Source organism: Triticum dicoccoides, chromosome 7B (assembly GCF_002162155.2).
Source record: "Triticum dicoccoides isolate Atlit2015 ecotype Zavitan chromosome 7B, WEW_v2.0, whole genome shotgun sequence".
In the NCBI taxonomy this organism is placed as follows: Eukaryota; Viridiplantae; Streptophyta; class Magnoliopsida; order Poales; family Poaceae; genus Triticum; species Triticum dicoccoides.
Genome location: NC_041393.1, coordinates 776,805,524 through 776,833,171, shown reverse-complemented (window position 1 = coordinate 776,833,171; position 27,648 = coordinate 776,805,524). Strand labels below are relative to the sequence as shown.

Here is a 27,648-nt window from a genome sequence, read left to right as displayed (position 1 = left end):
GCTGTCCTAAGCAAAAGAAACTGAACCTAAGCTTGCTATGCTTTTGGTGTATTCTCTGACAACAAGTTTCATGGCATATGCCTGTGCATGGATGACATTTGACTATGAATGAACTTGGGTATCTTGCTTATTTCCAAGTCTTGCAGTTCTACATGATGGTTTCAACAGATGGATGTGAACTGAATCTATGTCCAGTTTACACCGATGTAACCTGATTCTGAAGAAGAAAATGCCACATACAGATGGCGTCGAACTTGGCCTCGTCGATCTGACTCTGCATTAAGCAAACTTGCTGGCATCAAGATTTTGGACCCCCTTCCTTCACTGGAAGTCTTCCTTCGAATTCACACTCATTCATTCATCCAGAAAAAAGAACTGATCGACATTGCCAACATCTCACAAGAAAGAAGAGAGCAGAGTTGAAGTTGCCAGCCTGTTTACTTGCAGCTACACCCGTGTTGTTCTTCTTCGCAAAATCCATCAGGTTTTCAGTTGAGACCAATCTAACGATTTACCCATCTCCTGAAACCACAACTGAGCGGGGTGAGATTAGCAGGTTGACAACTAAATAGGCTCTGCTCTACAGTCTGTCCAACACTGTTATTTTGAGACGGTCCACGTTGATTGTGACTAACAAAAAGTCTATGTTAGTAAGATTTATGTTTGGCAAATACTAGTGTTTTGTATTGGAGTATACTATTGGCAGTAAGCTTTTATGCTTCGTGAGAACAATTACTGATGTCAAAATTCTTGTCTTAGATTTATCTAGATACGGATGTATCTAACACTAAAATGGGAATAGATACATCCATATGTAGACAAATCTAAGACAAGAATTTTGGGACGGAGGGAGTAATTGTTAGAGAAGGATTGAATAGATGACAGCACATGGTGAGCGACGCGCCCGGGCATTGTCCATTCTGATATTGCTGCCCGAGTGTCAACAGTGACATCAGTTGGCAAGTGGACAATGATGTATCATTCTAGACAGTGCCACCAGACGCTCGGATTGCCAACTGCGATCTCGCCTTGGCTCGGAAATTTGGATTACAACCTGAAGACGACACTATATATAGAGCCTCAAAAGGAGCACGCAGTTGAGAGGAGCTCTCATGAAAATTGTAACTAAATCAGTTGCACCGTCTGTTGAACAGTTCTTCATCTTTTTGCCTTCTAATAAACAGAAAACAAACAAGAAAAATACTGCTCCCTCCGATCCACAATAAGTGTCACAGTTTCGAACTAAGGTTAACGCTTATTTTGGATCGGAGGGAGTAAGAGACATAAATAGTGTATAGCCTATTGGATTATAGCATTATCATTTCAACTTGTTCAGAAAGCAGCTACGTACTATACTTATTTGCAGCAATTAAGATACCAGCTGCTCTGATGTAGACATGGAAAGTGAAAAATCCTGATACTTTGAACCTGAACTGTTCTGTGATACACTTAAGAACCCAGGTGCATCGGCAGCAGCTGAGAATGAACAATCTCCACCAACAGGTGACAAGAATATATATATAGCAGCTGAGAAGCAGGCGTCTAAAGTAAGCATCAATTCTACAGCGTATAAACAGATTGAGTGAATAATGTATAGATAAATAACCTTATTCTATACCAAAGGATAAATAAAGCAACCTCCACGTTGATCCAAAAGAAACTACCCAAGTTCAGGTACGACCACAGCATACAAAAGATAGCAGCTACAACCAGTACCAACCAAATGTGTCACTCCAAGGATAACAAAACAACCGTAATAATATAACAACATACTCCCTCCGTCCGGAAATAATTGTCATCAAAATGGATAAAAGGGAATGTATCTAGATGTATTTTAGTTCTATATGCATCCATTTTTATGCATTTATGCGACAAGTAATTCCGGACGGAGGGAGTACATATTTATGTACACGTCTTGGCAACAATTGCAGAAATCGGCGATGGAGTAAACTGAGGGGTCGACCTACGACACATGATGAGAGCCTGAGAAACTCACTCCACCTCATTGAGAGACAGTGGACAAGAGGTGTGGTCCCTGGAGCCATGCTGTTACGAATAAATGAATACATAAGATACTTGAAAGATCAAAAGGTGTTGTGAAATAAAAATTACAAAACGTTATCTCTTTGAGTGAGGGCAGGTGAGGTCTTTACCTTTCTGTTTCTATACAGTTGCAAATCTGGATGAAGACTAGAGAAAATCTTTTATGCAGATATGCTCAATCTTTGGCCAGCTTTCCCCATGAGGTGATTGGCAGCTCTTCTTCAAGAGTTCAGAATCCCGCACGTATATTCCGTGGACGGAAGATGGCAAATCAGGTAAAGATGATATATTGGGGCATCCATGAATTCGCAGCTCTGACAGGCATGAAAAGGACTTCAGATTTCCTGGCAATGAACTGATTTCACAATCCATAAATGACAGGTTGATGACAGATGAGAAATCTACTGACTCCTCAAATGAAAAGGACTCCTTGCATCCTATAAGACGCAAATATCTTGGAGCTTTAATACCTTCAACAGAGAGCATGTGGTTGAGCATTACGGGGCTGCTAACAAATAGGTACTCCTGGACTCGCAGCTGTGAGATGCACTTCATACTGAGGTTCGGGACATGCATAAATTCTGCACCGAAAAGTTGCAGCGAAGACAACCCTTCAAGAAAGCACAAGTCCTGTAGATTTCCTAGTGACAATGTTCTGAGGGAGGTTAAATGACCAATCGACAATGATGAAGAGCTTCTGCAATGACTCATGTCAAGATATTTCAGGTGTGGCAAGTCAATACTGAAGAAATCAGCTGCGACCACGCAGTGTTGTATGTAGAGCATCCCAAGGGACAATGGCAAAAAATCTGATTCATGTGTCAACTCTACAGAAGGGCAGCTACATAAAGAAAATATTGAAAGAGCGGAAACAGCTCGCAGCCCCCCTAATGATCTAAGGCACCAGCACGAGTTGATGCCCAATTCATCAAGCTTTGTCAACTGTTGGAGAACATCCTGTGACGGAAGTGTAGTCAAAGTCATAATCTCTTTTAGTGACAATATTCTCAATGCAGTGAGACCAACAAGGCAAACCGCTAATGCTTCATCTGTAACGACACATGAATAAAGGTGAAGCCGACAAAGCCCTGATGGTGGAACCAGTTGTAGGCTGATGTTCCTTTTACATATGAGTCTTATCCTCTCCACATGGCAACATATCCATGCATTGATGATATCCTCTTTCACCAATGCTTCACTCCCCTCTCTTTTTAGAGTACTTTCAATGGTTTGAAGATGAGAAATATCAACATCCATCAATTTCATCAAGCGCTTCAGAGATGAATGTTCTGACAACAGTATGTCCTTGATGTTTGATCCCGAATCCACCTCCCATGTGGAAGAAAGCCGTGACTTCAGGCTGTCTGTCATCATGGTGTTCTCCCTTTGGTCATATTGTTTTAGCTCATCGCTGGAAATAAACATAAGCAATATGCACTTCTTAATCACTAACTCTTCAAGGCTAGCTGGAAGAGAAGGTAATGTCTTCAAGTATGGGACATTCTTGAGGTGAAGTGAGGAGCAATTCCCAAAGAGAGCGGCATTCGATGGTAGGATTTCTAAGGCACTGCAATTAACAAGTGCAAATGATTCCAAATTCTGGAAATAAGAATCCCTGAGTAACCAGCCTGGGTATTTTGCATATCGGTAACCTTTGATAGTAAGGCCCCTTATTTGCGGTGGTGGCACCAGACCTTCCAGGGTTTCCAAATGTAAACTATCAGGTGCAGTCATGTCATTTTCTTCACTCCATTCAAGGTGCAATCTCTCGAGATGATTTTTCTGATGTAGCTTTGCTTCTAAAGCTTGATCCTTCCCAGCAACATTCTCAAGATTTGAGACACTTAAACTGCCACCAAGGTTGTTCATGTCTTTCAGTTGTCGCAGCTCGTAGCCCCTCTGTTTTTTCACGCAAAATTGATCGAGATTGTGGAGTGAAATTAACTTGCCTATGTAAGGGATTTGGCCACGCCCTTCAAGATTTCTCAACTTACTTAAACTGAATATTTTTTCAGGAAAAGTTTCAACCTGGGGACTGAACTGAAGGTATTGCAAGTGGTAAAGAGCACACAATGATCCTGGCAATTTGGAGATTGAAGTTCTTGTGAGGTTCAAGTACCGAAGGTGCTTCAATTCACCAACAGATTCAGGCAGGTTGCTGCTGTTATAGAACTCCAGAATAAGTACACGCAACTTCTTCAAATTCTGCACCACCTGCTGGAAAATGTCTCTTGCATCATCTGTAACTGGCTCAAGGCAGACAAAGGTACGTAAATGATGTAGCCTGCAGATCAAACGCTGATGTTGCTTCAAACTCTTAACACGAACAGACAGATGTCGAACAGTTTGTGGTATTGTTGCCATCTTATCATCTTCTAATCTGAAGCAGACTTCTTTAGACAATGACTCTGCCAAATCATGAACGAGATCATGCATAACATACCAGTCCATAATTATACCATCATTGTAAACTGGTTGAAAGAATGAAACTGAGAGCATCTCATCAAAGCAGTCCCTCCCAATATCTTCAATTCTTTTGTTCACATTGCACGAATCAAAAAGTCCCTCTCCTATCCACATGCGAACCAACTCCTCCATGAAATAGGGGCGTCCTTTTGGATATAAACTGCAATATAGGAAACACCTCTGCAGACTTGGATCTAAATTCTCGTAACTCCACAAAAGTGCTCTACTGGGATCACTTAAGTTGTCAATCCTTAGAGCATCTTCCCATGCTGCCTTATCCTTTTTCCTGCTTAGTTGTGAACCCACAGTTTTTGCTGCCAGAGGAGATCTTCCAAGTCTTTTAGCAAGCTTCTCTGCAATCGTTTCTAGCTGCTCATGCAACCTCTGGTCTCCAATTGCTGCACCAGAAAAGGCATGTTCCTTCAAGAGTGCTAAGATATCAGTGTTTTTCATTTCTTTCAAAATAATAATTTCCTTACAGTAAAGAGCAGCTGGAAGTGTCTCGGATCGAGAAGTTACCAAAACTTTGCTTCCTGTGTGTCGAGAAACTAGAGGAGCCAGTAGTTGCTCCCAGTCCTCATTGCTGTTTTTTTCAAACCAGACATCATCCAACACAAGCAGGAATCTCTCTGATTTTTTCAGGGTGTCCCTTAATATGCATTGGAGAGTATCAAGATTATCAACAGGTGGGCACTGCCCTCCTTTTGCTGATTCAATAATCAACCGTGTATGGCCAATAACATCAAGTTTGCGCGAGATGCAAACCCACATCCTGACCTGAAAATGTTCTTTTACCCTCTCGTCATTGTAAACATATTGCGCCAAGGTGGATTTTCCCATGCCTCCAAGTCCAACAATGGCTAGACCAGAAAACCTACTTGTATCAGACTCAGCAGCAATCAGCTTGGTAAGAAGACCTATAATATCATCGCGGTCCTTGTCACGACCAATCACTTTCGGAGGTGCTATTGATGTGGCCACTCGAATAACAGCTGCTGGCATTGTGGAGGCCCCAGCAGGTAAGCAAAGTAGTTCACGGAGGCCCTTGGCTTTCGCAAGGATGAGCTTCAGTTCCTTCAACTGGTCGAGTAGCTTTTTGTTCTTTGGGCGCAGATTGGACAGCCTGCTCGACACAGTATGCACATGCTTCATAATAGTACCACTAGAAGATACATGTTCTATCAAAGAATCCTTCCCCTTCTCTGCTTCGCGCTTGAGGATGTTGTACTCATGCTCATCTAGCAGGTCCTCAGCTTTACAGAATGCGTCTTTGAGCTGCTGGATCCAGTTGTTCAACATTGCCCTGTGAGGGCTCTTGTTAGCTGCTTCAACCAGTAGAGTGAACTGTGGCATGATGTTGGTCTCCAGTTCATGGAGCTCACTCACCATGTCCACACCAAGACACCTTGCGGGGTCAGCTAGCAGCTTCTTCAAGATCGGTGATACCACCAACTGTAAGCCAGCCCGTACACCAGCCACAGCCAATGCCACTTCCGCCATTGAAAGCACACCGTGGTATTGAGGGGGGTGTATCTTTTTTTTTTGTGTGTGTTTCTTGGAAGTAGAAAGGCACGGTGGGAAAATTGGGATTTTTTGAGGAATGAAAATCGGGAATATAACAGAGCAAATATGGGAAATAGGTAAAATTACTCTGAAGGCAGATTGTGTTTGTGTGTGTATTCACAGAATCTTCAATTTGGTTGGTGGTTGGTGGAGAAGATGAAAAAATGATGCAAAGAAGTGTATCTGGAGGGGACACTGAGACAGAATGAATGGGTGAAGACACTAAACCGTAGGGTCAATACGGAGAAGTAAACAATAGCTAACTCTAAAGATTCCTCAAAAAAGAAAAAGATGGCTTCTGGAGTGTAAATCAAAGGTTCAAGACAGCAATAGATGGGAAACCTGCATGAGCGAAAACAGGGAGATAAATCAGTGAACATACAGCAAACAGAGCCGCTGCAAGCTGATTCTTCTTCCTGCTTTTGTGCAAGTTAATAGTATATTTGAAGAAGAAAACAGCAAGAGCAAGACTAACAGTGACAAGAAAGAAAACGAAGGGCATAGAGCTTACGCTGATGAAGGGTGAAGGCTGATGAAGGTAGCTAGCGATTGCAGGAGCAGGTGCGGTGATGAAGGGGAATGAGAAATTGCGGGAGAGGCGAATTGGAGGCAACACAAGACCGATGGGGTGAAATCAAAGGTTTTTGATAGCAATAGTTGAAGAACCTGCAGGAGTAAAAAACAGGGAAATAAATCAGAGAGCTGCATCATAGAACACACTGTAAACAGTGCCGCTGCACACTGATTCTTCTTCTTGCCTTTGGCAAGTAGATGTATTTGAAGAAGAATACTAACAGGGACAAGGAAGAAAACAAAGGGCAGCGAGCTTCCACAGATGATGAGCTGCAGGATGACCAAGGCAGCGAGCGATCGCTAAAGCCGGTGTGATGATGAAGGGGAATGGGAGGTTGCGGGCGAGGCGAATTGGAGGCAGCACTAGACCATAAGAGAAATAGGACGCAAGACACTCCAAATGGGGGTCAAGAAGACATGAATGGATCTGATCCACCTAGTCGAATTTTTTAACTTGAGCTGAGCCCAACTTGCTGAAAAGCTAATAGGTACACACTGTCTTTAGCGCACTCACTAATCAAATGATGATTAAAATACATGAAGTGGCCGCCTTAGGTATAATTAATAAAAAGAAAGTGCCCATCCACTCATGTTTTTTAACAATGAAACGGTAGGTCATCTTACCTGCTTCTCTTTATTTGTTTCTTTCTTTCTTTTCCATTATCATGACTGGCCCTTTTGTGATTTCCAAGAACCATCGCTCCAGTTCTCAAAGGTATGACACAGAATAAAATTATGATCTCATATGCCTTCAATTTACAGGATATCCATGGCAATTGACAATTGCAAATGGGTAATATGATGTGCATTGAAGGAACAACAATGAAGACAGAACATGACAACGTGAAACACAGAGGAAGTGGGGGATAAGACAGATTATGACAACTGTAGCAGTTTGGGCCTGAAGATAGGTCACCTTACCTGCTTCTCCTTCTTCTTTTTTCCATCGCCATCACTGGCCTTTCATAGTTTCCAAGAACAAGCTGGAGCAGGTAGGCCACATCCCTGCATGAACATAGGTGAGAGGTTAACTAACTGCCTCGAAGCATGATCAACAGTAAACATAGGTACCCAACATGTTTCATCCTCCTCGGAAAAGAAAGAACAACGATTGCATGTAAATCGGATGGGTTTTTCCCCACTGTTGGTGACCCAAATTGAGTTGTCAAGGCAAGAATCAGTGGTTACATGGAACAAATTGCCTCAACATAGGTTAACTGACTGCCCCGGGCATGCTGAAGCAAGCAAACTCTGCTAAGGTAATTGTTTCTCCCCTGCCACCAACACCAACCTCCGATACATGGAGCCAAGTGTGGAATAATACTAATCTGAACTGACCATAGCGATCTGATCCAGCTAGTTACGTGTTTTAACTTGAGCTGAGCTCAACTTGCGGAAAAAAGTAGCAGGTACCCAGTGTTCCGTAGCGCACTCACTAATCAAATGACGTTTAAAACACAACAAGTGGCCCAAGCTGCCGGCCTAAGCTATACTTTAATAAGAAGTAAGTACTCATTCGTTCCTCTTTTTGTGGTGTTATACGATCAAAGAGTGTTTGTTGGTGCCATGTTTTGATATTACTCGAACAAAGAGTGTTGTTGGCGTGATGGAGTAAACCGAGGTAACCACTGTTTCAACAGGGATGAATATCAGTCGGCAATTAATTAGAAGCAGCGGTTGTGCTGAAAACAGGAGGCAAGTCACAAAACAGGAAGGTCTGGGATTGAGGTGAGTTGTTAACCTGAAGACTCACCAGCTTGAATCTTGTCAGTTTGCATACCGCGTAGTGTAGGACGGACCTGGTGGTAGCACATCAAAAGCAAGAAAGTCAGTGAAGTTTGTTTTAAAGAGTACGTACGAACAAAAATGGTAGGTAGGTCGCCTTACTTGCTTCTTCTCTCTTTGTTTTCCATCACCATCACTGGGCCCTTTGTGATTTCGAAGCGCCTTCCTACGCTCGAGTTGTGAAAGTTACGACAAACAATAAAATACCATCTCTTATGCCTTTGATTTACATACAGGGAATCAACGGCGACATACAATAGCAAATGGGAAACAATGATAATGATATGCATCAAAGGAACAACACTAGAGGCATATTATGAAAAATTGCGCTAGCAGTATTATTGTTACCTGCTTCTGTCTCTTTGGTCTCAACAGCGATGATGCGATACGCCGTCACACTCTTCATGGCGTTGTCAGGGAGCCCGGGTTCATCTCCTTCGTACCACGTCATCATTGGTGTGGCTAGGTTGGATCCCTACTCGAGGCCTCTTCGACTCTAGAGTGAGGCCATCTTGCCTTCCTCCTACCTTATACATGTCCTTGTTGGCACCTCGCTCGTTCCGCATTGTTCGCAGGAGATCCTTGACGATGCCAATCTTGCATATTTCTCCGTTGAAGCTCTCTTTCCGACTGGGAGTCGCCTTGCAACTAGCACATGTGACCGGTTGTTTGGAATTGGCTGGCAGTGTTCTTTTGTGCTTATTGTGGCGAGGGCCGAGCCAATGGCTGAGCACTCTGAATTCGAAGTCGCTTTGATCGCGGAGTGATAATGACAGCCGTTGTTCGGTGTCGTGTGTGAGTAGCCAGGCGGGGCCATGTGTTGGCTTGTTATGGCGACTTTGTCTTATTTATTTAATTAGCTGGACAATTCTCTTTTTAATTATTATATGATACGAGGCAAAACATTACCTCCGTTTAAAAAAAAAAATCAATTAGGGATTCCATTCAAAAGGAACCGCTCGTAAATATTAATTAAATTGATTAAGAGTAATGCTAGGCTCACGGGCAGTCTACGAAGAATTTACGGGGTGGTTAAGGCTAATTGGCTGGAATTTAGACAGGGCCGTCTCCAGGAATTTGGGGCCCCAATACGAAATGCAAAACGAGGCCCTACTTTTTATTTTACAAATCATATAACTAAAACTAACATAATTAGCAAAACATACTATCACTTAATTATATAACTAAAAAGAGTAAAGGTAGTACTAAAAATAAAATAAAATAAAATAAAAAAGAGACCTCATGTTTTACTGAAAAGCATCATCAAACTGGTCTATGTATCCGTTCTCCACTGCTGTGAATTGTAGTGCGATAGACTAGATCCAGTGAGAAATTCTTCTACTGCACATCACCAACAACAGGTCAAGTAGCTACCTGGAAAGTTATAGAAACAATCAAACCACTGATCGAGCCAATAAACAATGGATTGCCTTTACTTTTGAATCACAAAATTTTAGTGATCCCTTTTGTGTTTGCTTCCGTAATACCGTTAGAACATGTGTGGATCTTCCCTCAAAAAAAAAAAGAACATGCGTGGATCAGTTGACAGACGTGGAGGCGGAGAGCTTCTCGTCCTTGACTTTTTCTAACAGCCCTGTCCAAGCAATCTGCAGCTCGGATGAACGGGTCACAAATTCATGTCGTGGGGACTTAAAACGGACCAACTGAGGAAACGGGTAGATCTGCAGATGAAGACCTAAGACATAGAACATGGCCGCTGGGCAGACAGCGCGCAGATGAAACGTCGACGCGACGGCTGGACCGGCGTTTGGGCGACTCGTGAATAAGGGCGGAAGAGTGGGCAGGCCTTTTTCTCTTGTGCTATCCCTTGATGGCCTGGCCTGGCCTCCCTCTGTCCTAAAATTCTTGTCTTACATTTGTCTAGAAATGAATGTATCTAATACTAAAACGTGACTTGATACATTTATTTTATTTTTGGAGGGGGGAAGGGGAAGGTATAATGAATAATGACACAGCGATTTGAGGGCCCCAGTTTTTCAGGAGCCCTGTGCGCATGCACAGCTGGCACATGCCTCTCGACGGGCCTGAATTTAGATAAGTGAGGTGGGCCCACTCCTGAAAATCAAGAGGACGTACGGATCTCTTGCTGAAGCGTTGGAGTAATTGGGCCAACGCACTAGTGATATTTTTCAAAAATTTGAGTAAAAGGGAAGCGCCTCAGCGATCGAACCTGGGATCACATGGTTGCTTCCATTGGTGGACCTAGCCCACTGGGCCAGGGTGGGCCAGCAGTGTACTATACATATACACTTACTTTTTAATTTTTTTTAGCTTTCTCCTATGATACAAATGCTGTTTTCAAATCTCAGGGTGGGCCCACCCTGGCCACCCTCTACCACCGCCACTGACTTGCTTCGTTACCCTGATAGCCATTTTATACTGGTTCTGTGTGTTTTTTTCATCAGGTTTTCTTCATTTATTTTTCCCTCCTTTTACAGTTCTTTCTCTCTTCCTCATTTTTATTCGATTTTCTATGGTTTTTTGCTTTTTCCTTTCCTTTTTTTGTTTGGTTTTGTTATATCTTCTTCGTTTCTTTGTTTTTTCTTTTCGCTTTTCAATGTTTCTTTCATTGTTTTTATCAGTTTTCCACTTTTTTGCATTTTTGTTTGTTTGTATTTATTTTTCATTTTCCTTTTTCTTTGGTTTATTTTGTTTCTCTTTCGAGTGTCGGATGCTCGGTTTGGGAGAAGCCCAGTTGAGCAGCTGACGAACCCGTCTATTCTCTTGCGACCCCTTTGTCCTTCAAATAATAAACCATCTATTTTATTACATGCTTATGTGAAAACTAAATTTGGTTGGGGAGGGGGGGGGGGGCATTGGACCCCTTTGTCCTTCAAATAATAAACCTGAACCTGGATGCCTTGCTCTCTGCTGCCACCAGCATGCCTTGGCACGATCGAGGCACGCTTCCGCGGATTCACCTGGGGCAAAATAAAGCACCGCTACTCCTTCTTTGGCACTGGTAGTAACATCCCTTAAGTAGTGGAACAAGAAACACTTCGACGGTTAAGAGCGGATCTAGGAGACGGAGTTGTTTTCAAGGTGGATTTCAAGAAAGCATACGACAAAGTCAAATGGCCTTTCCTTCAGCAGGCCTTACGCATGAAGGGTTTTGATGAAGCTTGGCGACGTCAGGTTGAATCCTTCACGCAAAAAAGGAGTGTTGGAATTAAAGTGAATGATGGCATTGGTCATTATTTCCAGACACACAAGGGCCTGAGACAAGGTGATCCAATGTCTCCTATTTTGTTCAACATTGTGGTTGACATGTGTTGGCAATTCCGATAGGAAGGGCCAAGGAGGCTGGTCAGGTGGGCGGATTGGTGCCTCATCTGGTTGATGGAGGTGTGTCAATCCTGCAGTACGCTGATGATACAATCATCTTTATGGAGCACGACTTGGCGAAAGCGAGAAATATGAAGCTGGTGTTATGCTTATTTGAACAATTGACCGGACTAAAGATCAATTTTCATAAAAGCGACTTGTTCTGCTTTGGTAGAGCCAATGCGGAACAAGAGGCTTATAGGCAATTGTTTGGATTCGAATTGGGGACGTTACCTTTCACTTACTTAGGTATACCCATTCACCATCGTAAGCTGACAAGCAGAGAATGGAAGAGCATTGAAGACCGGTTTGAGAAGAAACTAAGTTGCTGGAAGGGCAAACTCCTGTCTTAGGAGGCCGACTAATACTTATTAATCCGGTGCTCACGAGTATGCCCATGTTTCTCTTATCTGTTCACTTATTCCGAAAGCAATTAAGCTGATAGACCTAGCTGGTAGCAGTGTGCATGCATTTCAATTTTCAGTTACATTTACCATTGAAGTATTGGAAACTTACCCTGACGCGCTAATCTTATTATCTATTATGTCCACGCATATGGCTTAAGAATTGAGACAAACAAACAGGCTTCTGATGGCCAAAACAGCCTTTTTCATCAATCAGATTTACATGCCACTTTTTTTTCAGCAGTTAGCTGCATAACCACTTTTTTTTGAGTTGGACGGAACGGATGCACTGTTCACTCAGATCTGCTCAATCTTGCAGATGTAGATGCACCCAGAAGCTTTGCCGCCGACGGCGACGGAGGAGAAGCTCGATCTGGACGTACTCCGAGGCCTACAGGACGGATGCACAACAGCTGATCTCCTCCTCAGTCGCGCCGCCGCAGACCGCAGGAAATGGCAGATCCTCCCCCGCCACCGCGCGCGCAGCAGAAACAGATCCGCGTGGAGGCGCAGGAGGCAGAGCAGGTGTGTCTTCTCCGGCGGCGGCAGCTGGGGAGCGTTGGTGAGTGAGTGAGTCTGAGGTCGTCGCCTCGTCGGTCTTTGTTTTTGGACGCTCTTGTAGTAAATGGCATTTTTATCCTTTCTTTTCTTTTGACAATCTGGCATTTTTAGAGCATCTACAGCCAGGCTTTGCAAATCCGGTCCCTCAAACGCCTGCATACGTAACCGGACGTGTCCGCGTACCGTGACCAATCACACCTCAAATTAGCCACTCTGCATCCGAGTCTATGTACTACATACTACATACTGCCCTAGCTACTCTTCGTCGTCGGAGATGTCCACGACTTCGGTGCCGGCGCTCGCTGGACACGTGCGTATGAGGGCTCCAGCTCATCCTCATCCTGCTCGACCTCATCCATGTAGGCGAGCATCTCCGCCTCCTCCGCGGCCTCCACCTCCTGCCGGCGACGGCGTCTGGCCTCCGTAGCCGACTCCGAGCGGAGGGAAATCGAGGATGGCCTGCTGCTCCGCCTGCAGACTCGCGTCGCCAGCGTCCCTCACATTCCCCTCCTCCTCTGAATCCACCGCATCCGGAGGTAGCCCCACAGCGATCTGGGCTTCGCGCCTTGCCCGGATCTGCTCAAGGAGCTCGAGCCGACGCTCCAATGTTAGAAATGGCTGGCTCCTCACCCGGCGGCGTGGGGGCATGGCTACTAGGCGGACGGGGACTGGAAAGTGGCAGCGACAGCGGGTAGGTGGAGGAAAATGTGGATGGTAGAGTTTCAGTGCCGACGGTCAACTTAAATAGTCGGGTTAGGCACTACGCGGCCCGCCGGAGCGGTGCCACACGGCGACATCGGTCCGATGGAGGAGACGAGATTCGGGCCGCCGGGTCTCCGAGCGTTTCCGCGTGGGACTCCATCGTCAATCCGACGTGGCGGGCACGCTGGGGTGCCCCCATATCCACCCCATATTTGGGCTAGATATGAGGGGTGTCGGTCAGCCCAGGTGTTTCAGTTCCGTTTAAGCCGTCCGTCTAGGTCAGATTTTCATGACCGATCAGTGAACGGGCGGGCCGTCCAGGCGTTTGAGACCGGTTTTGCGCGCCCGGCTGTAGATGCTCTTAGGTTTGGCAATATTTTTGAGAATCTGATGGCAACGACATGGTAGCTTATTCAGAGAAGACATTTCTCGTTTAAAAACTTTAGTCGTTTGATCTCTCTTTACAAATAAAACTGGCATCAAAATGACGTTCGCCTGCCACCGCTGTCTCAGATAACGCCAGCTGGGTACCATTACCGTTGTTTTTTTACCGAGTCTAGTAAGATCTTCTGTGCGCTAATTCATGTTAGTTACCCTATTATTTTAGACTTATCATGTGGTAAATAATTCATTTAGTTTCTTTAGAGAAAGCAGTAGAGCTGTGAGGTGGGTCGATGATGTGGGAGAAAAGAGGTTTAGTGGGATGAGTAAGGTGATCATGGCAGCGATACCGACCACGGGTGATGATCGGCTCTATTGCTAGGAAAAGGAGGTCGACATATGCCAATATTTTCAAAAGGTTGAAGAATAATTGACAAATGGGTGTGCGAAGCAAGTCATGCAACACGTAAATGTGGCTTGTGGAAGATATCAATTTAGTCTGTAACGCTTTCATCCAAATCAAATCAAACTGAACATAAACAGTTTGCATAATAAAAAAAATAGTGATCCTTTTTCTTGAGGAAAAATAACAATGATCCTAATAATTAGGATTGCATGTCCAGTTGCCCACACACATCAGTTCACATGACCTGAGCGAGCAATAATGGAGTAAGCCCCACCACCAATTATCAGTGCGGGTTGTACCAGCGAGCAGAGGGCGTTGGACCCGGCCTGCTGATGCACATGTCGGGTGCTGCTGCTCGGCGACTTATTGTCTATTTTTTAACAAGATAAGGGTTCAAAAAAGACCCGACACTGCATTAATAAATGTGAAAAGCAGTAGTACACATACAATTAGGACCCTCAAATAGACTGAAAATAGCAAACAAACTACTAAATCTTATGAAAAACACCCTAAGAGAGAGCAAGAAAAGTGACCGGGTGCTTGGTGGCTCGTAGAAGGATTCAATCATCGCCGACGCCGGGGACGGACCACTTGCTCATTTGAAATCAACGCAGTGCGCATATTTTGTAGATGATGGACAATACATGCTGAGCATTTTTTTCGACATGATGAGCATTTATTTAATCCTGGTGAATATTTTCTAATATATGGTGAACATTTTTTTAAACTCGTCGGAATTTTTTGGTACACCATGAACATGCTTTTAAGCCTATCAAGATTCATTAAAACATGGTGGACATTTTCTTAGTACATGATAAGCATTTTGAAATGCACGCTGAACATATTTTTACAAAAGTGTGCATGCATTTTTATGTGAAAGTTCTCGTACCCTTTTAAATATTCATATATTTTAAATATTAATATTGTTAAAATATTCATATTTTTTTAAGAAATGTTCATGTAGTTCTAAAAAGAATAAAGGATATTTGCTGAACTATTATTATTTTTCACATTTTAAATCTGAAAATTTATATTATGTACGAAATATAAAACCGATTTGAAACTAAGCCAAACTGTGTAAACCAAAGAAAAATTTGCCAAGACAAAACTGTCGGAGCGCTCGGCAAGGAAAACAGGACGCTACATGGAATTGGGTATCCGGCTATTACGTGCCCAGTGAGCGTCATATAAGAGCAGTAACGAATTTGTGGAGACCTGTGCGCATGGGCCGTCAGCATGTGTTAGGGTCAAGTAGATAGATGCTTTTCCTGAATCGGGAATAAATAAGCCGGCTCAATTCTGGCAATTTTTCTCTACGTTTTTCATGTTGCTGCTTTTTCACAAAGGGAACTGTTTGTGGCCGGGGCACCGGCCGAACCGTTGCACCGGTCCAATCCACGCGCGCCTCCTCCCAGTCACTCGGCTAACGGCACGTAGGATGGGGCCCTGCCCACGTGGGTCTTCTCCCACCTTTTTCTCTTCTTCCCGTCGCTCGTCGCTCGTCTCTCTCTCTTTCTCTGCTCCTTCTCAGGCCCCGCTGCCTTGGTCAATCGTCGTCGCCCGGAGGCCTCCCAGGCCGCCGCCGCCATGGGAATCAGCCGATCCGGCTGTCCTCGGCTAGATCCGCTTGGTTCCGCGCCACCGGAGCTCTGCCTACCTCGTCAGACCCGGCCACGCCGGAGCTGCAACCGGCCACGCCGGACTACACCCGCGGCACAAGTTTGCTGGAACCGGCGGACGTCAAGGCTACAACCATGGTGTTTTTTGCTACCACCGACGAGCATCGGTGCTACAACCCTCTCGACGCAAGTTGGCTGGATCGAGGTTACAACCATGGTCATTTTTTGCTACAACCGATGAGCCTCGGTGCTACAACCTGCATCGGTTTTTGCTACAAACAGTCACGGCGAGACGACGGGCGACGAGATTTTTGCTACAACCGTTATTGGTTTTTGCTACTACCAGCGAACTTTTTTGCTACATCAGTGACGGTGGACGACACGGCCGCTGGCATGGCATCCAGCAACCAGGCAAGGGGAGCTGCAACCATGGCCACAAGAGCTGGAACCGCAGTCCAGCGGAGCTACAACGGTGGTCCGGTGGAGCTACAAGGCGACCCCCTCCTGCTGGGATGTTGCAACCGTTTGTTCGGCGAGCTGGAACCGTGGTGCGGTGGAGCTGCAAGGGCCGACCTCTCGATTTTTGGGGATGATGCTACCTTGGACCGGCACAGCGAGATCGATGTTGGAACCAATCCGATGGAGCGCCGGCGACGCTGATCCGCGGAGTTGCGGCGGCCACCACCGACAGTGCTGGAACTGCCCATCGAGGAAGCTGGAAACGCCCGGCGAGTAAGTTGCAACCACTCGACGGCGACGGGAGCGCGGCGGCGCGGGCGGCCGATGAGGACGAGCACGGGGCGGGGGCGGCCGACGAGGATGAGTGCGACGGCGTGGGTGGCCGGCAAGCACGGGTGACCCAGGCGCGGCGCCGCGCAGCCGAGCGAGGGGATCGAGCCGAGGAAGAAGAAGCTGGGGGCGATTTTTTTAAACTCCAGATCCAATCGCCGCGTGGCTCGCATCGAACGGCTAGGGGTGAACCGGCCGAAACGGTTCGGCCGGTGCGCCGGCGCCTAGCATCGCCCTTTCACAAAACCGACTGTTGGTTTTTTTATCTACTCTCTCTCCGTTCATAAATATTTTAATATGGGCTACATGCGAACTGAAATTAATGAACAAACACACTAAAACATGTCACCATACATCCGATTCAGAAAAAAAATTTAGAACATCTAATACTCCCTCCGTCCCTAAATATTTGTCTTTTTAGAGGAAATCTATAAACTCCTTTTTTATGCAGAAAAAATATCTATAAACTCCTATTTCGGGGCGTGTGCACATGGGCCTCAGCACGCGGAGGTTCATGGCAAACACACAGAATGGAATGGAGCAGGCTTACTTGGCTAGCTCCATTTTTATCATGGCTCGGTTTCTACATGAAATCCTACCTCACGGCTCGGCTCCATTTTTATAACTAGGACAAAACTTTCATTGTTTGTAGGTCGATCTCCATCAACAAGGACCTCCCAGTATGGGTATGCATCTCCTTCATCTCCAAATCCAGAACTATGCCACCTCGCATATGTTGTACCTCTAGCAGCACCACATCGCCGTTCTTCTTCCCAGATCTCTGGAACTCAACTAGTACATTAGGCCGAGTGCGAGCAGGGATGCGTGGGCACAATGACCATAGTCCATCCTCTATGTCGACCATAGTTTCCAACGCCCAACCACCACTATCAGTCTGTAGCTACACAGATATCATGAACCCGTCTATAGCCAGCAGTTTCAGTAGGTTCATGTCTGGTGACGTCGCCAAGTGGAGTTGGGTTGCCCTGCGACCGGTGACCGGGAGATTCACAATTCCCGGTGTCCTTGTGCGCACCTCGTACGTGACGATTTGGTCGCCGGTGCATCTTAGCCAGTGAATGACGCAGCCGCGGAGGACGCCAGGGTCGTTTTGGTGGCTGATCGACCAAGACGTGAAGTGGATCGCACAAGCGATAGGCCCCCATGTACTAGAGGAGGATGTAGTGGTGTGTACTTTGATGCTTGATCCATTGAAAACGATGGAGAGCAGCATGAAGGAGCAGTCAATGCCATCCGCCGCAGTGAGCAAGACGTACTCGTGAACATTAGAAATGCTAATCTGAACATCAGGTGGTTTTGAGAGAAAGGTGAGGTCGCCCGTCATAGGGTCGAACACGCACAGGTCATTAGAGTCCCCAACATGGCGGCGAAGGACGGCGAGGCCGCCACGGGACGTCTCATAATAGTATTCGCCAACGAGGTTGGCAGCATGGCGTGAAATGAAGGGCGAGAGGTGGTCGTGCCATAAAGACATAGCGGTGGGCATGAGCGGGTGCACCAAAGTCAGAGACCAATCATCATAGGTGGAGAGGTAGTCAAGGATATATGGCGGCGTCTTCTGGATGACTCGTTGGACAAACGGCGGGCTTAGGATGTCACGACGGAGGTGCTTGCAGACGGCGGTGCAGCGGATGAGGGTAAAAAAGTCAGTGCGCGCCATGATCTCGGGCAGGAGATCATCCGGGAGCATTGGTGGTGTGGTGATCTCGGGCACCGATGTGTTGTTTCGTCGGCGTTTGTGTGGCGCCATCGGTTGCATTGTGTGTATGTGTTTGAGCTGGACGCCCTCGCTATATATTGGCCCTGTTTGGATAAGGGGGTTAGAGCTAGTATGGGTTAGTTGAGGCAGAAATAACCCTGAAATATCCAAACGGGTGGGTTAGAGTAGGGTTATTTGCATCTAACCCAGCAAAAAAAACCAACCCAATGGGGAGCTGCTTATTGGGGTTAGATTGGTGGGTCCCGGTAAAAAAAGTCATCTCGCTCTCGCATCTGGATCGCATCTGGATAGGCATCTCGCTCTCGCTCCCGCATCTCGTCATCTCGCTCTCGCTCCGACATCGCATCCCCGCCGCCGCCGTTCGCTCCCCGCCCTCCGCCCTCCGTCCCCGCCCTCCGCCCTCCGCCCCCATTCTCCGCCCTCCGCCCCCATTCTCCGCCCTCCGCCCTCATCCTCCGCCCTCCGCCCGCTGCATCTGCCCCTCCGCTCCTCCCGTTCCCGTCCAACAGCGGCGCCCCCAGGCGCGCACTCCGGCGGCCGCCGCACCGGTCGCCCCACCTGCCATGGATGGCGACGGCCTCGAAGGGTGGGGTTCACAGCCCTCTGCAAGCTGCCCAGCTACCCATGCCGATCTCGACCTCAACTCGCAAGCTTCGCCGTCGGAAGGGTTCCCAGGGCTTGGGTTGTATGGAGCTTTCCTCCAGAGCAACAACGAGCAGCTCCTCCCTGGGCGCGGCAGGGGCTCCGGGCTCCCTCACTATCGCCCACCACGTGCTGGAGCAGATGGATGGGTGAATCCGTCGCCATCCTTCGTTCGGCAACTGAACTTTGGCGGCTCCTCGTCAGCGGCAACCGGTCGCGGAGGAGGAAATGGTGGCGTGTTCCTCAGCGTGTCGTCCATGGGGCCAGGCGGCGGCTCCTCGTTAGCGGGTGCCGGTCGCGGAGCAGGCGGCGTCGTTCGGCAGCGAGCCAACTCGGCCGCCGCGGCACCCGGCCGCCGTAACCAGTGCACCGGCACGACGAGCCGTGGCAGTGGTGGCGGCTATCGCATACCGCCTCCCCGGGCGCCGCGGAGTGCCCTCCGTGGGCAAGCATCCGGCTCCGGCACTCCCTTTGACAATGGTGACGAGGAATTGGAGGACGATGTGGAGGAGTTAGCGAGCTCCGGAGGTCCCCTGGTGAGCCAAAGCAATCGAGCCCACTGGAATGATGCTAATAGTGCTTGCTTGTTAGAATTGTGCATTCAGCAACGTGAAGCAGGAACATATAATGGTACAGTGATGAGTGGTGAAGGGTACCAAGCCGTTATCGACGGCTTACTTGCTAGAAGGGGGTTGGTATATAGCCATTTGCAGGTGAAGAACCAGATAGTCGTACTCAAAAACACTTACACTTTCTGGCGATACATACAAGTGCATACAGGGTTGGGGAGAAAACCAGATGGAACCATTGATGCCGACTCTGAGTTCTGGATAACACACACAGAGGTAGACTTTTCACTAAAGCTAGTTACTTGAATTTTCAAGTGTGCTCTCATATCTTAAATAGTTTCTTTCGCAAAAATAATAATATCATAACTAGTTTATTTGTTCACTATCCTGCAGAAGAAACCATACCTACGGAAGTTGCAGTGGGGTCCTCCAGCAAATGAGGAGTTGCTTGATCAATTGTTCAAAGGTTACACTGTGGATGGAAGCACAGCCTTTGTGCCTGGAGATGATTACGGTCAGAATCAAGGGCAAGATTTAGGTGTAGGAGAGGAAAGGAGGAGTTTCAAGGAACACCTACAAGCAACCAGAGGAGCCAGAGATGCAAGAGGTCAACAAGCACTTCGAGCACTTTAACCAGTCCATTGAAGAAGAGCAAGAGCCCAATGGTAAAAATTGTGAAGGACATAGCTAGTACCTTCAAGGAGTCTGTCGCAGCCAACACTAAGCAAATGCAGAAACGTGCAAATGAGAAGGCTGCATTTTCTTTGAAGAGGTGTCAGGAGTTAGCATTTGAGTGTGGCATTGAGCGAACAATTGACTCTGTCTATGCTCTGTCCAAGATGTTCGAAACAGAGTACCAAAGGGAGTTCTTCTGTGGCCTATTAACACACGAGCTTAGGTTGGGTTACTTCAAGAAATGGTGCAGGGACAACAATTTGGAGTAGTTCTTCTGTGGCTGAATAGTTGCTTGGGAATGTGTGTGTTAAAATGTTGGACCTATTTACATTGTTGTATGTTGAACCTATTTAGTTGATGTATGTCGAACCTATCATGTGTTTGTGAGGTGTTGAAGTATTATCTATGTTACGTGCGAGCAGAATTAATTTTATTTGGTGAACCTATTTTATATTATATGCGGGCCGAATTAATTTATTTGGTTAAACTATTTTATAATATATGCATGCTGAATTATTTTTGTTTGCTTACACTCCTTCAAGTAGTATGCCATGTGCTGACAATTTGGTACATGTGTTTAAGCAGGAAGACGATCATGGCCCCATGACGGAGGTAGCACAAGTGAGGATGAGATCATATCCATATGCCGCAGCAATTTGGTGCAGTCTGGAAATTTAATCTCGTAGTTGGTTCCTATCTTGGGTATGTACTCTGATAACTACTTTGTGAAACTATCTAGGAGGGTCAGTGGATATTCTGGTTTGGATTGGGTGCAGGAGACACTAGCCCGAGATACCCAATGCTACGACATGTTTAGGGTTGAGAGACCTTTGTTTAACAGGCTACATAATACTTTGGTGCAATCATATGGGTTGAAGTCCAGTAGAAAAATGACATCTGTAGAGGTTCTAGCTATGTTTTTATGGATTGTTGGATCACCACAGTCAGTTAGACAGGCCGAGAACCGTTTTAGGAGGTCTATGGAGACAGTAAGTAGGACATTTAACAGAGTTTTGGCATGTCTCCTTAGGTTAGCACAGGACATAATTGTACCCAAGGACCCAACATTTGCAGAGGTGCACCCAAACTTAGAAAATCCAGCATTCTGGCCACACTTCAATGACTGCATAGGAGCTATAGATGGGAAACATGTGAAGGTTGTGGTGGCTAAGAGTAAGAGGGTTCAATACTTGAACAGGCACAATGAAACCAGTCAGAATGTGCTTGCTGTTTGTGATTTCGACATGAGATTTACATTTGTGATGTCGGGATGGTCTGGTTCAGCACACGACATGAGAGTTTTCAAAGATGCCACAACTACTCATCGTCACAAATTTCCACATCCACCACCAGGTTTGCTGCTTGAACCGTCTTGCACTAATATTTATCCAATTACACTTGTTCATCTTATTCTCATTGTGTGCCTTTGACAATATGTAGGAAAGTACTATGTGGTTGATGCGGGGTACCCAAACCGTCCGGGCTACCTTTCACCATACAGATGTACAAGGTACCATGTGGAGCAATGGCAAAACGGCCCGCCGCCACAAGGTATGAAAGAAACCTTCAACCATGCACATGCCAAAGTTAGGAATGTCGTTGAGCGATCCTTTGGAGTGTTGAAGATGAAATTTAGGATTTTGTTGAACATGCCAAAATTTCCAGAGGACAAGCAAACTAGAATTATTGTTGCTTGTATGGCTCTTCATAATTTCATTCGAGAGAGCAGAATTCCAGATAGGGAATTTGATGCATGTGATGCGGATGAAAACTATAATCCAATGCCTAGTTCTGCTGCATCTGCATGGCCAGAAGACGAACCTCTTGTTGAAGATACCAACATGAATGACTTCCGCGAAGAGTTAGCTCATGCTCTGTTTCATGGAATGTGATTTTTTTAAGCTTAATTGAGGACTTGTACGTTTAAGCGAGACGTCTCATTTGTATGGACAAAATAAAATCTTGAGTACTTATTCCTAAGTATTCATTGTTCATTATTCTTGTTCCTCAGTTTGTAAGCTTGCCTTCTCAGTCTTATATTAGTTTTTGTAATGTTTTTTTTGCTAGATTATTTTCTGTTTTTGTCATCAGTACTCCTAAGTATCAATTTTAGTTCTTTTCAACTATATGTTAAGTGATTAGTTATTTGGTCAGTGTTTGTTCAGTATCTTAAGTGTCTCATTTTAGTTCTCTTCGGCTATTTGGTCGGTGTTTGTTCTTGTCTATCAGTTTTAAATTATGTCACTTATTATTCTTGTAGATGCTCTAACATGACATAACAGAGTTCCATTTTTCTTCTACACACTAAAGACCGTGCTTCTTATATGCTTTTTCGGCAAACAAACACACACACACACACACACACACACACACACACACACACACACACACACACACTTGTACGTATGCTGAAGGTTCTGCCGTATGAGACAGATGGGATGCAGATTCAGTAAGCTAACTGGCTTCATGAACTTTGGTTTGTGTATGAATTCAGTTTTTTACTGTGAGCAATCTCTGTTTATTTGCATGTGTGTCGCTCCTCCGTCCGCTGATTTTTTTTGCACAAGATAGTCGTCTCTCATGCAATATGAATTATTCATTTCTGAGCGGAAGGAGGCCACACAAGAGCCGACCACAACAAATCCGGCTGAAAAGATGGCCAAATGATTGAGAAAGTGCATTTATAGTCAATCTAACCCTCTCATCCAAACACCACCAAAGTTAGAGTTAGTTCAGGATTAGACACAAATTAGAAACTAACTCTAATCTCTAACTAAGTTAGAGTATCCTAACAGGGCCATTGGCACGCCACGTTGTCTTGGGCTGCAAACCGAATTGGTCTGCAGAACGGAATCCGCTGCCATACCATATCCGGCACGAGGACCCAAATTGGGCTGCCGTAAGAGCAAACAATGAAAGGCGAGTTTGAGTTTGACTGGGAAATACGCGGAATAAATATAATCGTTCATTTTCTGATTATTAGTAGTATTAAACAAATATGGAATCAATTCGGTTTCATGCTCATGCTGACATGCATGCATCGTGCACGTTCAATTAATATGAGGGTCGAGTTAACCAACACTGCCCGATAACGCATTTCAATCGTGGATTTGATCGCTTTGATTCTTTCCCCTTGCTTATGCATAGTTTTCATTTTTTATGACTTTGCTATCTGCCGACGTGTTTTTGTGTGTGGACGTTGATGTTGTTTGTGTGCATCCTAATAATACGGAGACTAGATGTGTGCTCATTATATGTGTATCGTTTTTATACTCATTTTACAGACGAAAAAGGGTTTCCCCGCTTTATATTATAAAGCAACCATGACCGATTACAACCGAGTGCCGATACAAACACACACCACCATGACCAATTTTATTCATTAGTGGTGACCGGTTGGCAACGTTGATTTCAATCAAAGATCCAAGTATTCCAAAAAAAGCATGCCAAATCCAAGTTTCTTGACCGGCCACCGCTTCACGGATTTAGGGCCACATGCACGGAGACTTTTCAGCTGTAATCAACAAGGTCAAGCTTGCTCGGGTTGGGAGGGGCAACAACGTGTCGGTGGCTCGTTTTAGTGATGGTAGTGGTCATTCATTGGTGTAGACCTTGAAGTAATTTTATTTATGTTTGAGGGGCTTTGTACTTCTAATGAACTTCAATATATAATAGACATATTTTATTGCTAGATACATTTGTTTGAGCAATAAGGAATTCCAAACTGAGGAAGCAGCTAAAAAACCTAGAACAGATTTGTAGTTGTTTATAAATAAACAAATAAACCAGAGTAAACAGCCAAAGCCGAAAGGAAAAATCGCTGGAAACGGTGCTGGTTGAGACGTCTGGGCCAGCCCACGTGCGTTTCCTGTCGATCTATCCCAATAATAAGGAGTAAAGTCTATTTTAAACCCTGAACTCGTACGGCTCATCTATTTTAAACCCCGAACTCCAAATCCCTGAAATCCACACCCCCAACTCTCTAATCCCGATCGTTAGCCACCTTAATGTCGTTTGAGGAGAGGATTAGGTGACATGGCAAAGTGGCGGCCGGGTTTACCCCACTCTGTGCCTGTCTCTCTGTTATAAGCGCGCGCGGGCTGGGTGGGGAAAAGAGCTAGGGTTCGTCGAGCGACAGAGACAGGGCGGCGATTGGCGGCGCCGGCGACCATGTCGTTCTCCTCCGGAGCTTCATCTTCTTTGCGCGGCGGCGGGCTTAGCAGGAGAGGCGAGCAACAAGCAGTGAGGTCACCGGTGCCGTATCGGGAGCAGCCCATGGACTACGCTCCAGCTAGGAATTGCAGCCTTTGCGGGAAGAAGGCGCCGCGGTGGATCTCGTGGAGTAGGGCGAACCCTGGTAGGAGGTACTATGCATCAGTCTGTGCTTGCTGCAATCAACATATATCAATGAACACAGCAGAAGTAGTTATGGTTGTGCATAGTGCAAAACAAAGAAAAATCAGATCAATGTGATTATGATTTTGCATAGTTGAGGGAAAAACAATATAATTAGTACCTCTGCTGCCCTCTGATTTCTCCCTCTCTTTCCAAGATATGATTTAGTTTTCTTGGTTCTGTCTGCATTACTTTTACAACCACTTTTGTTGTGTCCCTTAAGCCCACAAGATCCACAAGTGATCTGTATGCCATGCTCTGGTACAGCATCAGCTGGCTGCACACTACTTTGGACTATATCTTCTCCTTCTGCAGTGATAACAGCATCTGGTTCATCCTCATTGTCCATCAGATCATGCAGTTCATCTTCAAAGTCAGAGCCACTAGAATCTTCCTCTGGCTCATCTTGCTCACCATTGTACTCCACAAATATATCAGCAACCCCTGCATCAGTAATATGGTCTGACATCTTCATGCAAGCTTCATCAGTATGCAAAAACATTAGTCCATTCACTAGCTCTCTCCCAGGCAGAAGAAAATATAGCTTCATACTCTCTTTAACAGTTAAATGGTCAGCTAAAAATCCTTTCACCTCTGGCAATGACAACTTATCCCTCTCAATCACTGACATTGCAGTATCTCCCCCAACATAATCAAGGGATGGGCCAATATGGATGAACTGTCCCCCATAATGAAATCTGACTTGCAGAATCTCTGTTGGATCCATGGTTTGAAACAGCAAAACCTGTACACTGCAATATTTACATTCAGTAAGTACACTGCAGAGACCAACTGTACTGATGAAACACACACATTCACAAACCTACTGTACAAGAAACAAACACACACATTCAGAAACCTACTGTACAAGAAACAAACACATTCACTGCAGTTTATATTTTCAGAAAAACAAACAGAGCATACATGATTTACTCCATGAATTGACACATTCAGAGCATACAAACACATTCAGAGCATACCCCCAAACCCCACCTTTCACCCAGTACAAAATCGATTAAAAAAGCCTACATAATCGAATAAACCTACAATGCATATGATGTATCCATCTATTGCCCCGAAAACATGAGATTAAACGGGCGACAAATCCCCCTTGCCCACCCCAAAACCCCACCTTTCGCCCCTGTCGCCCCTGTAAAACCCTAAACCTAACTCGGGGAGAGAAGAAACAAAGACCACAGATGATTCAGGACTGAACAGTAGGACGCACCTGCTCCTTTGCCGTCGGCGGGGTCGTCCGAGGCCGCCGCGATCAGCCGCTCTGCATCGCCATTGCCGCCGCAGGAGAAGGTGATGCGTCGCGAGAGCAGGGGAAGGGGAAAAGTGAGCGAGGAGCGCAACGAGCTGGTCCGGCTCAACCACTTAGCCTCTCCAGCGACCGGGCGGGACCCACGATGCTGGCTGAGTCAGCAATCCCATCCTTCCCACGTTTGGATACAGCAACAAGGGCGAAAACGACCGGGATTGGAGAGTTGGGGGTGTGGATTTCAGGGATTTGGAGTTCGGGGTTTAAAACAGACAAGCCGTACGAGTTCAAGGTTTAAAATAGACTTTACTCAATAATAAGCTTCCCTCGAGTTCTCAAAAAATAAAAATAAAGACAAGATCAAAAATTGAGAACCAAAGGTGACCTCTGCAGTTAGGCTAGCTTGCACTATATATATCTTATATCTGTATCTATCTTAGAAGGATCAATCTCAAAAAGTATTTATCAGAGGATTGCATTCCAATCATCTTAGAAGGTTCACTCTCTCAAACAAATTGTGTGACGTCTTATAGAGATTTATTCACTTTGTGACTCCACTATGTTTTTCCCGTCCGTTCTTTTTAAAAACCTCGAGAACCTAATCTAAACTCCAAAAGATTAAACAAGTGCAACTTAAAAGGATCTACCTTAAAGGTTTTGACTCATTGCCAGACATCTAACCTTCCGACAAAAAGCTGAATGAACAAAATCCTGATTCATATGCAAGTCTTCTCCTTTTCTTCCGTGTCTAGACAGGGGCAAATAAGCCTCTAAGGTTGCCAAAGAAACCTTTGAAACTAGATCAAACGTTACAATATATTTACATGAGGGGTAGTCGACCGGATGTCAATCACTTATCCTCACAAACTCCATGTTATGAGTTGTGACTGACCGGACTCATCAAAAACACTCGGAATGGACTTCAATTAGTCCCTTGGAATTTTATATCTCTTCTACTAGTAGAGTACCCTAAAAACTTCGCCGCCTACAGTTATATGGGAAAAGTACACTTCCTTAAATGATATGGCGACAATGATGGCACTTTCCCCTCTTCTCCCCTGCATCACTCCCGCGACCGACTGTGGGCAACCCTAACTGCCGCCCCCGCCTTCCTCCCAGTTATCCTCATCCGCCACCATAAGGAGGCACTGCCGGCCAAAGCACGGTCAACATGGACGGCTGCCAGACCTACTTCTCCCTTCATCTCTCAGGCTGGCGCAGCGCGGCTCCGCAAGCGAAGGCGTGGGGTTGCCGCGAGACCCAGCGGCATAGCGGCGAGTATACGGGGCGGCGATGACCTCTCCTGGCGGCGGTGCGGCAGCTACCAAGTGCTCGAGTGTGGTGGGGCGGGCTGCAAGTACAGCCTCCTCAGCTAGGTAGGAGCAGGGCGGCGCCTAGACAAATCTGGCCGGCTCTACTATCGGTGGCTGTCAAGCGGCATGGACTAACCGCGGCTTAGGCCACAGGCGGCAGGTTTGGATGTAGCCTTCTACCGGTGGAGTGTTGCAGTATTCTTCCCGTGTGGTCGGCGCGGGCTGAGTGGCGAAATGGGCTACGGTCGGCGGTGTCTTCCCGTTCGGGGGAGATTGTAGCATGGTGGTGGTGGTACCTGTCTGGCGGTGATGGGTGGCCGTGATGGGATTCTCCCATGGGCATGTGGTTGTGGGACTTGCAAGCTGCGGCGGTGGCCCTCGGCGGCGGAGCAGGCCGCAGGGTGCCGAGAGA

The 27,648-nt window shown here is 46.0% G+C and overlaps 3 protein-coding genes across 5 annotated transcripts; 2 read left to right on the top strand and 1 right to left on the bottom strand.

Moving 5' to 3' along the window:
• Positions 1–1,501: 1,501 nt before the first annotated feature.
• LOC119340250 (putative disease resistance protein RGA1) lies at positions 1,502–7,009 on the bottom strand. Of its 3 annotated transcripts, XM_037612147.1 has the most exons (5): positions 6,868–7,009; positions 6,584–6,738; positions 2,514–6,414; positions 2,154–2,357; positions 1,502–2,046 (listed from the first exon to the last, which is right to left on the bottom strand). In XM_037612147.1, the coding sequence occupies exons 3-4, from the start codon at positions 6,007–6,009 to the stop codon at positions 2,191–2,193; spliced, it is 3,663 nt and encodes a 1,220-aa protein (XP_037468044.1). In that variant the 5' UTR covers positions 6,010–6,414; positions 6,584–6,738; positions 6,868–7,009; the 3' UTR covers positions 1,502–2,046; positions 2,154–2,190. The 3 variants fall into 3 exon arrangements, with proteins under 3 accessions (XP_037468044.1, XP_037468043.1, XP_037468045.1); XM_037612146.1 differs by having other exon boundaries at positions 1,503–2,046; positions 2,154–6,414; XM_037612148.1 differs by lacking the exon at positions 1,502–2,046 and having other exon boundaries at positions 2,259–2,398.
• An 11,904-nt stretch (positions 7,010–18,913) lies between these two features.
• LOC119335522 lies at positions 18,914–20,675 on the top strand. Its single transcript, XM_037607642.1, has 2 exons — positions 18,914–19,865; positions 19,983–20,675. The coding sequence occupies exons 1-2, from the start codon at positions 18,942–18,944 to the stop codon at positions 20,220–20,222; spliced, it is 1,164 nt and encodes a 387-aa protein (XP_037463539.1). The 5' UTR covers positions 18,914–18,941; the 3' UTR covers positions 20,223–20,675.
• Positions 19,446–22,265, top strand: LOC119335523 (protein ALP1-like). The gene is made up of 3 exons (XM_037607643.1): positions 19,446–19,556; positions 20,850–21,617; positions 21,705–22,265. Exons 2-3 carry the CDS (start codon positions 20,969–20,971, stop codon positions 22,154–22,156), a joined length of 1,101 nt encoding a protein of 366 aa, XP_037463540.1. The 5' UTR covers positions 19,446–19,556; positions 20,850–20,968; the 3' UTR covers positions 22,157–22,265.
• The last annotated feature ends 5,383 nt before the right edge of the window (positions 22,266–27,648 follow it).